Source organism: Rattus norvegicus, chromosome X (genome assembly GCF_021556685.1).
Source record: "Rattus norvegicus strain SHRSP/BbbUtx chromosome X, alternate assembly SHRSP_T2T, whole genome shotgun sequence".
In the NCBI taxonomy this organism is placed as follows: domain Eukaryota; kingdom Metazoa; phylum Chordata; class Mammalia; order Rodentia; family Muridae; genus Rattus; species Rattus norvegicus.
In genome coordinates, this window is record NC_141554.1 from 125,689,674 (window position 1) to 125,702,000 (window position 12,327).

General features: G+C 40.4%; 1 protein-coding gene across 2 annotated transcripts in view; it reads right to left on the reverse strand.

Moving 5' to 3' along the window:
• Tmem255a (transmembrane protein 255A) overlaps positions 1-12,327 on the reverse strand; it is a 64,241-nt gene that overhangs the window by 17,229 nt on the left and 34,685 nt on the right. For both annotated transcript variants that reach the window (XM_087599805.1, NM_182822.3), the window contains one exon: positions 6,383-6,545. In XM_087599805.1, the coding sequence (XP_087455931.1) occupies positions 6,383-6,545 (163 nt within the window). The remainder of the gene's footprint in view (positions 1-6,382; positions 6,546-12,327) is intronic.

A 12,327-nucleotide genomic window follows, 5' to 3' on the forward strand; every position in this document is an offset into this window, starting at 1 on the left:
ATAGACCCTAAGAGAACACAAATGCCAGCCCAGCTTACTTAAAAGATCTGTATGATAAGAACTTCAAGCCCCTGAAGAAATAAATTGAAGAAGACCTCAGAAGATGGAAAGATCTCCCATGATCATGGATTGGTAGGATTAATACAGTAAATATGGCCATTTTACCAAAAGCGATCTTCAGATTCAATGCAATCCCCCTCAAAATTCCAATCCAATTCTTAATAGAGTTAGACAGAACAATTGGCAAATTCATCTGGAATAACAAAATCCCAGGATAGCTAAAACTATCCTCAACAATAAAAGGACTTCTGGGGGAATCACTATCCCTGAACTCAAACAGTATTACAGAGCAATAGTGATAAAAACTGCATGGTATTGGTACAGAGACAGGGAGATAGACCAGTGGAATAGAATTGAAGACCCAGAAATGAACCCACACACCTATGGTCACTTGATTTTTGACAAAGGAGCCAAAAACATCCAATGGAAAAAAGATAGCATTTTCAGCAAATGGTACTGGTTCAACTGGAGGTCAGCATGTAGAAGAATGCAGATCGATCCATTATCACCCTGTACAAAGCTTAAGTCCAAGTGGATCAAACCAGATATGCTCAAACTAATAGAAGAAAAAGTGGGGAAGAATCTCGAACACATGGGCACTGGAGAAAATTTCCTGAACAGAACACCAATGGCTTATGTTCTAAGATCAAGAATCGACAAATGGGATCTCATAAAACTGCAAAGCTTCTGTAAGGCAAAGGACACTGTTGTTAGGACAAAATGGCAACCTACAGATTGGAAAAAGATCTTTACGAATTCTACAACTGATAGAGGGCTTATATCCAAAATATACAAAGAACTCATGAAGTTAGACTGCAGGGAGACAAATAACCCTATTAAAAATGGGGTTCAGAGCTAAACAAAGAATTCACAACTGAGGAATGCCAAATGGCTGAGAAGCACCTAAAGAAATGTTCAACATCTTTAGTCATAAGGGAAATGCAAATCAAAACAACCCTGAGATTTCACCTCACACCAGTCAGAATGGCTAAGATCAAAAACTACAGCGACAGCAGATGCTGGCAAAGATGTGGAGAAAGAGGAACACTCCTCCATTGTTGGTGGGATTGCAGACTGGTACAACCATTCTGGAAATCAGTCTTGAGGTTCCTCAGAAAATTGGACATCGCACTACCTGAGGACCCAGTTATACCTCTCTTGGGCATATACCCAAAAGATGCTCCAACATACAACAAAGACACATGCCCCACTATATTCGTAGCAGCCTTATTTATGATAGTCAGGAACTGGAACTGGGAAAGAACCCAGATGCCCTTCAACAGAGGAATGGATACAGAAAATGTGATACATCTACACAAGGGAATACTATTCAGCTATCAAAAACAATGACTTTATGAAATTCATAGGCAAATGGATGGAACTGGAAAATATCATCCTGAGTGACGTAACCCAATCACAGAAAAACACACATGGTATGCACTCATTGATAAGTGGATATTAGCCCAAATGCTTGATTTACCCTAGATGCACAGGACACATGAAACTCAAGAAGGATAACCAAAATGCAAATGCTTCATTCCTTCTTTAAAAGGAGAACAAGAATTCCCTTAGGAAGGGATAGGGAAGCAACGTTTAGAACAGAGACTTGAGGAATGCCCATTCAGACCCTGCCCCACATGTGGCCCATACATACACAGCCACCAAACTAGATAAGATGGATAAAGCAAGGAAGTGCAGGCTGACAGGAACAGGATGTAGATCTCTCCTGAGAGACACAGCCAGAATACAGCAAATACAGAGGCGAATGCCAGCAGCAAACCACTGAACTGAGAACGGGACCCCCGTTGAAGGAATCAGAGAAAGGACTGGAAGAGCTTGAAGGGGCTCATGACCCCATATGAACAACAATGCCAAGCAACCAGAGCTTCCAGGGACTAAGCCACTACCTAAAGACTATACATGGACTGACCCTGGGCTCCAACCTCATAGGTAGCAATGAATATCCTAGTAAGAGCACCAGTGGAAGGGGAAGCCCTTGGTCCTGCCAAGACTGAACCCCTAGTGAACGTGATTGTTGGGGGGAGGGTGGTAATGGGGGAGGATGGGGAGGGCAACACCCATACAGAAGGGGGTCTAGGGGGATGTTGGCCTGGAAACTGGGAAAGGGAAATTTGATATGTAAATAAGAAATATCCAATTTAATAAAGGTGGGAAAAAAAGTGGCTCCTAGCCCGATGTATGTAAGTGCTGCCAGCTCGCAGCAGTAGGCTCCTACCTTTCCATCAGCCAGTAACCTTGAGCCTCCCTACAGACTACAGAGCACTGTAAAAAAGGAGCAGACCTGCCAGGCACCAACTCCATTTGGACCTAGGCCAAGAGGTTTTTGGCTCACACATTTATATTCTAGAACTTTCTACATCATGTTCTCATTTTGATGACATCATCTTCTTGGTGGCCTCAGGTTCTACCCCCACTAGAATTCTATTATTCTATGAACTGACTATCTTTTGCCATGATCTTTGCTTTCATTTTTTTTTCTTTTCTCCTAAGAGCGTTCGACAGGGCTCCCAGGCTTAAGGTTTAATAATATTCAATATTTCCTTGGCTTTCACTTACTGTTAAAGAAGTTCCTGAGCAAATAGCAGGTAGTGTTCATTACAAAACTTGAAGAAGCAGAACCGCCTGGGCAAATGTCATTGTGAGGCAGGAGGGATGGGATAGAAGGAGCAAGAGTTGATCTGGGCTACAGTCCAAGTTCTGCTACTTTGTTCTGGGCAAATCTCTTGAGCCTTCTTGATCTGTGTTCTCATATATTAAATGGTTGAGTATTTAATATCTACCTGAGGTGAGTATCTAAGCTAACTAACAAAGATTGAACAAAAATATTTGCACAAAGCCCTGTTTAAAGAGAGCATGGTCACTATCATTACTATCAACAGAATCCCCTATCTTCTGTACATAAAAAGATATCTGAATTGAACAATTCAAATAGAAATCTATACATGTGAGTTTAATTGATCTTTTTGACAGGAGAACTAAGAGTCAAATGGGGAAATATCAGTCTCTTAAACATATGTGTTGTTGTAAATCATACATTTGATAAAGGTCTAGTATCTGTAGCAGGAGAAGAATGCTTAGGATTCAACAGCAAAATATAAAACACTCAAAATAGGGGGGAAACACAGGCAAAGCCATACGTGGTAGCACAAGCCTATAATCTCATTTGTCAGAAAGCTGAGGCAAGAAGATTGTGCGTTTGGGCATAGCCTGGGCTACAGAGTAAGACCCTGCCTAAAGAAAACAGATAGATAAATGATAGATAGGTAGATATATAGATAGGTAGATAGATAGGTAGGTAGATAGATAGATAGATAGATAGATAGATAGATAGATAGATAGATAGGTAGATAGATAGATAGATAGATAGAAATATAGATGTCAAAAGCTAAGATGCAAAAATTTCCTAAGAAGGTGTACAAATTGTCCACATGCACATGAAATAGGCCTGACATTGTTGGCTATTATAAAAAGGCAAGGCAAGATTGTAATGTTGTGCCTACTAGACTCTTTTGCTAATGAGTCTATAGAGAAGTTGGAATTTTTGTATAGTATTGTCAAGAATATAAAATGATATCTGATGAGGAAAACAGATTGGATCCCTCTCCAGAAGCTAAATATAAAAGCATCATACCATGAAAAAATTCCACTTCCAGTTTATATGAAAAAACTGGGAATTTATATGAATGTTTGTAACAGCATTTCTCCAGAGCCAAAAAGGTGGGAGCAAATGTCCATCAACAGACTTTAAAAGATTTAAATACACTTAATATATAAAATATACATTATTTAGTAGATTTAAATAAAATGTGGCATGTCCATAGAATGAAATATTATTCAACCACTAAAAGAAATGAAGCACTGATATATGCCGAAAGGTAGATGAGTTCTAAATATAGTAAGTGAAAAGAGTCACCCAGAACTTTATGTTTTATATTAGTCCGTTTGTAGGAAATATCCAGAAGAGACAAATCTATACTGATAGCAGATTAATGGTTTCTGATGGTTCGGGACAAGAGGAACAAGGAGCAGCTGTCTCATGGTTACAGGTTTCATTTCATGAAAGGGCCATAGAACTAGGTAAAGATGATAGCGAGGTGGCATTTTGAATGTCCTGAATGTTACTGAATTGTACATTTCAAATAGGTTTATTATCATTGAGATGTCCTCTAATTCTTAGAATGTCACCATCTTATTCCTTCCTTCTTCCCAAGTTGCAGAACTTTCTTTAACTCAGAGAGGTTACATAATAAAAGGTTTTAACACCTATGTGGAGTCTTAGCCAGCATATTTAAAACATTACTACCTGGGGCTAGAGAGATTGCTCAGTGGTTAAGAATATGTATTGTTCTTACAGAGACCCTAGTTCAATTCCCAGCACAGGAAGCTTAAAACTGCTTGTAACTCCAGCTCCAGGAGATGCCCCTGACCTTGGGAACATATACATACATATATACCTATATACATACGTACATACATACATACATATACACACATATAAATAAATAATAATATAAAATAAAATTCTAGTAGTTTTGAAATTACCTTATTTTAATTATCTTAATTTTGAAAATAGACAAAGGGGGCAAAGTCTTATCAGAAAATATGGAAGAAAAAGAAGAGGAGGAATAAGAGGAAGAAGTGGAGGAAAAACAGTAGCATGTTCAGCACTGTGATTTTATGGGGTAAAATCGGAGGGTCACCTTGCAGGTAAACCATGTAAAGCACTATTCGTTCATCAAGGCAGCCCTTCCCCTGGGTCTGGAAAGCTCGTCCTATTCAGGAAATCCCCACCTGCTATGAGACTCCTCTGGGACAAGCCTCCAAGAATAATGGAATTTTTATCTTTGAAAAAGCCTAAACATGGAAACACCTATGTCTCCTAACCACCCCCACGCAGAGGAAATCCTTCTTGTTCCTAGGGTGACCATCACATCAATGCTTACCATACAGACTCCCTAGTGCTTGGGTTTTCTGAAGAACAGAGGAAGTGAGAAATATGTACAAGGGAAAAAGGACAGAAGAGAAACTGATAGACTAGGGGTGGACATGGAAGGGTTTTCACAACAGAGTCACCAGCAGGAACACCCAATATTCCTAAGCAGCTCACTTCTTCAGGGGCTTTGTAACCAAAACTCCATTGTTCCCTTTACCTTCAGGGCCCTTCATTTTACCATTACTGTCTTTCAACTATCTATCTAGAGTTAGATTAGAGACTGCTATTCAGGATCCTGTTCCTTGGCAACTCAAAGGGGATATAAACAACCAAGGGTCTAGTAGTTGCTTATCTCACTTCTTGAATCATAAGAAAATCCCTTCTAGGCACAAAATCATGTTCTAAGGATATGTGAAACAGTGGTCTTCAAGCCCACCTACAGACTCCAAATCATCTGGAGTGATCTCAAGAATCCATTGCTAGATGGGTTTCCATTTTGACCAGCTGAATCAGAAAGTCTAGGGAAAGTCAAGTGAGATTTATTTTTACTTTGTTTTGCCTTGGTTTTGATACCCCAGGTAATTCTAATATAATGCTAGGTTAATAACCATGGCTCAAAAATAACAGCTCCATAATTGGAGATTAAAATTTACCAACATAGAAAATAAATTATGATAAATCTTTTGGAAGCAAAGAAAGAGGCTAGGTCCTGTTATCCAGGGAATATGCATTACTGAGGGTTCTGGGTGCTGCTGTGCATTTACAGGCATTTATAGGCATGCACACAAATATGGACAAGATTCCAAAGAGAGGAACAGGAATGTGAGTAGACTGAGGTTGAAGGCAAGACCTGGCAAGCAGCTTATCCCGGGACTGAGTCATCAGGTACAAGAAAAAAAACAAACAAGCCTAGGTGCATCTAGTGTAGAAACTCCATGATGGAATTCCTGTAGGAGACTAGCATTAATCCTGCCTACAGTTAAACATAAGTCTCTTTTCTTCATTGTCTCCCAAAGATCATTAAGGAGAAAACTAAGTAGGAAAGTTTCTACTAAACGTGTTAGGGGAAGGTATGTTGGATTGTTCACATACACCAACAGAGTGAACAGGAAGACAGAAGACTGAAAACTCCCTCCGACTACTTCACTCTTAAAATATGCCCCCAAGCTACCTGGAAGTTTACATTCACAAGAAATATATACAGATTGATGTCACTTCTCACTTCAACTTGAAATATTTGAAGGCAGCTGCCTATGCTGGATTCTGATTCCTCCCTTCAAATTCTGTATCTCCATTGTTCCAAACATCTTAGCCTTGTTCACAATTGCCAAACAGAGGTGACTGTGAAATGGAAAGTCTCTTTCTTACCATATCCTTAAATCCCCCAAGGACAGCGGCAGTAATGATACCCAAGAACAGGCCCACAATGTTGAGGATGGTGGCAGACCAGAGTAGATGGTACAGGTGGATGATGTCCTGGCAGCTGCTGACGTCAATGTATTCATAGTAACCACCGGTGATTTCCACCCTGCTGCATGGGGAGAAACATAGTGCAGTCAGTCTCCTAGAAGCAGAAAATCTTCCTCCCTTGCTCTCAGCACTAGGATTTGACTACTGTGTAGCTCAGAGGATAAAAAGCTGCCTGCCTAGGCAGATGGGGAGCTATTGTAAAGGGCATCACTGGAAAACACAATAAATGGAAGTGTGGTTGAATTTATGGAAAACACAACACAAAACAAAATGTTGCTTGTCAGAGAGACTCTTGTAATCATCACTAACACTAATCATAGATAGCATTTATTGATATGTATCATCTACTAGGCACAGTGTTTAGCATTACACGTATGTCAGTTCAGTAAATCTCACCTGTCCAATATGGTAGCCACTAGTTACATGTGGCATTTTTTTTATTAAGTACACTTTAAAGTTCAAGCATTTAGTCTTCTCATGTTTCAAGTGCTTCATATAGCCATATGTAGATAGTGGCCGTTGAACTGGACAGAACATATTATAAAACATTTCTATCATCACAGCAATGCCTGTCAACACTGCAAACTCACACAGTAGTCTACGAGGTAGATCAGCAGTTCTCAACCTGTGGGTCATGTCTCTCTTGGGGATTGAATGACTCTTTCACAGGATCACTTACAACCATTGGAAAACACAAATGTTTTACATTATGATTCATCATGGTAGCAAAATTACAGTTATGAAGTTGCAATGAAAATAATTTTATGACTGGAGGTCAGCACAACATGAGGAACTGTATTAAAGGGTCACGGCATTAGGAAAGTTGAGAACACTGAGGTAGATGATGTTACACTCCCACTTTTCAAATGATGGAAGTGAAATTCCCGGAGGGTAAGGACCTTGGCTAAATCATAACTGGTACAGCTGAAATCTGTTTCAGGCTTCAAAGACTTCAATATCTCCGTAATCAAAACCAACCAAATAATTCCACCAAGCCCCCCCCAAAATCCCCAGTGTGCTAATATACTACTAAAACTGAGATGTAACACAAGACTCAGAATATCACTCCTTGGAGAAGTTCTCCCTGGCTACTTTGTCTAAAGATGCCTACACTCAGCCTAATTGCTCTGAGTCACATCACTTGACACAGACTGATTTGTACTCTCCCTCCACAAATACATATGTGAAAGATGTAACCCCTGCAGTTCTGCATCTGCCAATTCAATCTGCCATGGATTGGGTATTTAAAACATGGGTCTGTACTGAACAGACGTAGACCAGTTTCTGTTGTTCCATAAATAACAAAGAACTGTATTTAGTATAATGCCTCGTGTCATGACACTTACAATTATGAATTATATGTAATCTAAAGGCAATTTAGAATGTACAGAAAACTGTGTGTAAGTTGTGTGCAAATAGTATCCATTTCCTACAAAGGACTTCGGCACCTACAGGTCTTTGTATCAATAGGAGATAGTGACTTAGAACCAATCCCTTCCCTCACGTCAAGAGATGGGTGACAAGATAATAAACTCACTAGTTCAGTAAGCTGAACCTGGGTGCAATAATTTCTTTGGTCTACCTCTGTTCTTTCTGGGATGAACAGACATTTGTTCATATCTCAGGAAAAAAACCTCATGCAACTGTTATACATGACACACATTTGGTGCTGAATAATGCTCGGTAAATGAATTCATTGGAAATCTCTATCCTCTGGGACATTGCAAAGCAGGTAACCTGAAACATTGTGCTTAAAATTAAGCACACAATGCAATGCCCTAGCATCCAAAGGCTGTTACATGAGAGATCCCTGTTAGAGGAATACCAAGAGTGAAAAACAAACAAACAGAGGGTAATCTCCAAAATGAATCAAAGAAGAATTATTCACGCAAGAAAAACTTTTCAAGTCTACAAGTAAATTTAACTTAGGAATCTTTAAAACGAATTTCTCTGAGGAATTGAAATCAGTGTGGTTACAAGGCTGACTACATCAGGATCACCAATATGAGTGTCTATATGTGTCTGCCCATACATGTCAATTGTATTCTTTGTGTGTGGTTATAAATGTGTGTGTGTGTGTCTGTGTGTGTGTGTGTGTGTGTGTGTGTGTGTGTGTGTGTGTGTACACATGCGGGTGTGTGCTTACAGAAGCACCAGAGACACTAGATCCCCAGAAACTCTAGTTACAGGCAGAAAAACCTGACCTTGGTTCCCCCAGCGACCATATTCATCTGAAATTGAATTTTAGTACTTTATACCTATCTGAAGATCCCATTCCTAAGCACACCTTAAGTTTGTCCTATGACTTGGCACTGATGCTGGGGAAGGAAAGTGTACACGTTACTTACTACCCCAAAAGACTTGAGTGTGTTCAGCTTCAATCCCTTAGAAAAGGACAGGTATGTGTCTAAGGGTGAGTGTGGAATTGTAAGGACATTAGTGGCTTGGACTCACCTTCTGACACATCCTTCCAATTATCTTTGCCTACCTCCTAATCTACTGAGAGGAAATGGACAGACAGAGCATGTAGAAAGGCATTATACCCTAGCAAACTCTGGAGTCAGGCTGCATTAGAACCCTAGCTATAACGTATTTGCTGCCTGACAGAAACATTCTTAACTTCTCTGAGCCTGGGAGGTTTAAGAAGAATGTGCATGACAGAGCCATGAAATGGCTTAGTGTACAGAAGGCTTCCCTTGTAGACTTGATGACCTAAATTATACCCTCAGAATGTACATTTTAAAAGCAAGATGTGGTAGCAGCTGCAATTGCAGCTCTCCTATGGCAAGATGGAAAGGAGGAGCCAGAATTATCCAGAAACTTGTGGACAGAGGAAGAAACAGGAGGGGCCCTGTTTTGTTAAAATGGAAGGTAAGATCTGACCCCTGGAAGTTGTCCTCTGATATCCACATGTGGCAGGCACACACATGCGCGCGCGTGCGCGCGCGCGCGCACACACACACACACACACACACACACACACACACACACGCACGCACATTAAAATTTAAAAGACTGTGTACAAAGCAGTACTTTAGCCCATAACAAATAGTAACTATTTTTTCCTTCTGAGAGCCAATGTCTGGAAACATAATTCAGACCTTGAACCACATGCTTAAAGACACTCATGCTGTAAGGACACATGACCTCACATGGAAATGTGAGTAATTCATTCAAGAGTATATAACTCAGTGGTAGAACACTTGCCTAGCATGCACAAGTTAGCATGCACAAGTTAGCATGCACAAGTTAGGCACTTCAAGAAAGAAATTATTTTCCAGAGGGCATAATTGGTTTCAATATGAGTGGGCTCAGCAACTATTTAATTTTTAAAAACTGACCTAGGAAACAAAAGAAAGTTAATGATTAATTATAGTATGGGTTTTAGCAAATTAATGTGGTTAGCGTCTGTTTGAGAGTCGTGATTTCATTTGGTTCATTTTCTGAGAAAAAAATTGCCTAAAATTGTATTTTTTGCCTTCTGATTGACCTCACCCTTGTGCCCCCAAGACTGCAAGGTACTCCTGGCACACTCTATCGGTGCTCAATTAATCTTCCAAAAATATTTCTGAAACTTAGAGCCATTCATTTTTTTTCTAAACCTTTTCACTGCTTTTCATGATCAGCAAGGTGAATACATACACACACACACACACACACACACACACACACACACACACACACACACACAAAGTATATAATAAAAAGAAATTAAATGAAAATTACCCAAATTTCCATTTGCCATAATCTGGGTTAAAAATGGACTCTATATCCTAGCTAGGCTGCAGTTCTTAGGAGGCTTAAGACTAGAAATGCTAGGAGCTTACTTAAAAACTGACCTCAGATTTTTTTGATTCCAGTAGGTACTATCTTCAGCTCCCTGCCTGTCTAAATCCCACCTTTGGCCCAAAGCTTTAATGGTACCTTCTCAAGGGCTCCAGTGTCCACTCGCTAGATTTTTCCCTCAACACTCGCAGCCTCAGACAGCCTTTTCTTTTTAGTTTGCTGTTGTTAGTTTTTCATTTAGGCTAATACATATTGAGAGGCTGCTCGGGGCCGAGTGCCATGCTGCAGCCAAGCCCAAGGCCACCACAATGTCTCTGTCAAACTTGTAACCTCTCCAAAGCAAGGGCCATCTCTTACAGGGCATCATTTTTGTCTCTCTTACTACCTAGAACAGCACTAGAAAGATTGAAGACCACAGATTAATGTGCAGAGAATGAGGAACGAGTACAAAGCCTCGTCACTGCATCGATCATCAAATATGGGCTTTTTTCTTCCTGCACTCTACTTCCTGCAGTGGCAGTTGGTCTTGGGAAACGCAGGAAAGCATCTTTATGCTCTTCAATAAGACAACATCTTAGCTTGGAGTGGTAATTCTTCTCCTCATGTCTTCTCTCTCTACCCTACCCCCTCTGTCTCTAACTGTCATTCTTTCTTTCTGTTTCTGTCTTTCCTTCTCCTTCCGCCCTTCCTCCTCCCTCCCTCTCTCCCTCCTTCCTTCCCCCTACCCCCCGTCCTCCATCTCTTTAAATTCCCCTTCTGGTACACTGAGTTTCTAAAGAACCCAATAGCCCCTGGCACATAGTAGGAATGTCATAAAGGTTTATTAGAGGAGGCGAGGAGTGGAAGTAAGCTGTCCTGTATCATTGTGTTCCCAGCTGAGGCCATACACAAACCACTCCATTTCCTTTAGGTTACACGCTAAAAACCAATGATATTGACTTGACCTCTCCAAAGATGACTGAGTTCGATGGAAGGCAGAGATGCTCTGAAAGGCTGCCGCAGAGAAGCTGTGTCCTAGAGAAAGCCACCTTCCTGCACAAGGCTAAATGGAATAATCTATGTTTGCTATTAAACCTCACCACCCATGACGTCAGTGAAGGTCTGCGGGTTCGAGGGGGACAGTAGACACTCTGTTTCTGTAGTGCTGTACAAATGACTGCCTGATGTTTTTTGTTCCTACTTTTTTTTTCTTGGCCTCCTTTCCAGGAAATGGACTGGAGGAGCTGGCAATTGATTAAAAATAGGCTTCGTGTGAGGAAAACAAATACGCATTCGGCAAAATTAAAGTCTCCAAGCCTCAGAATGCTGGTTGCTAGCTATATTTAGGTCTTCAATTTAACTCCCATTGGCTCTGGATGCAAAAAAAAAAAAAAAAAAAAACCCTGGGTCAAGGAAAAAGCTTTCCCTTCATTGCTAGTCTGTCCCCTATTTAGTCTTATGGTTGTTTTCTGAACTGATGGAGACGTAAGCAAGTCCTTTTCTATTGGTTTTGCCCTTGGGATCTTGGCAACCCAGACTTGGGAAAGGATGTTGACAGATGCTTGGGCTTCTAGGTACAGGGTACATTAAAGCCACTCCAGACCTTATAGATCCTTAGAAACAGCATGACTCGTATCCGTTGTTTTGTCTAATTTCTTTTCCTGGTGAAAAGGAAGATTTTTTTTTATCTTCAACAAATATCCCTCTATTTTCATCAGCTTTTTACTCATGCCTAGCCTTGTGCTGACGAAATGAAATCATGTCCCCTGCCCTGTGGAAGTCCATAGTTTAGTACAACATCTTAACAAATTCCTTTCTCGTGTGGTTCATTTACATAATGGAATGCTACTCAGATATTAAAAACAAGGGCATCCTAAATTTTGCAGGCAAAAGGTCGGAACTGGAAAATATCATCCTGAGTGAGGTAGCCCTGACACTAAAGAACACACATGGTATGCACTCACTGATGAGTAGATATTAGCCAAAAAAGGATACAATCCACAGACTCAAAGAAGCCAAATAAGAAGGAAGACCCTAGGGAGGAATGCTTGAATGTCATTTAGAAGGGGGAGTAAAAT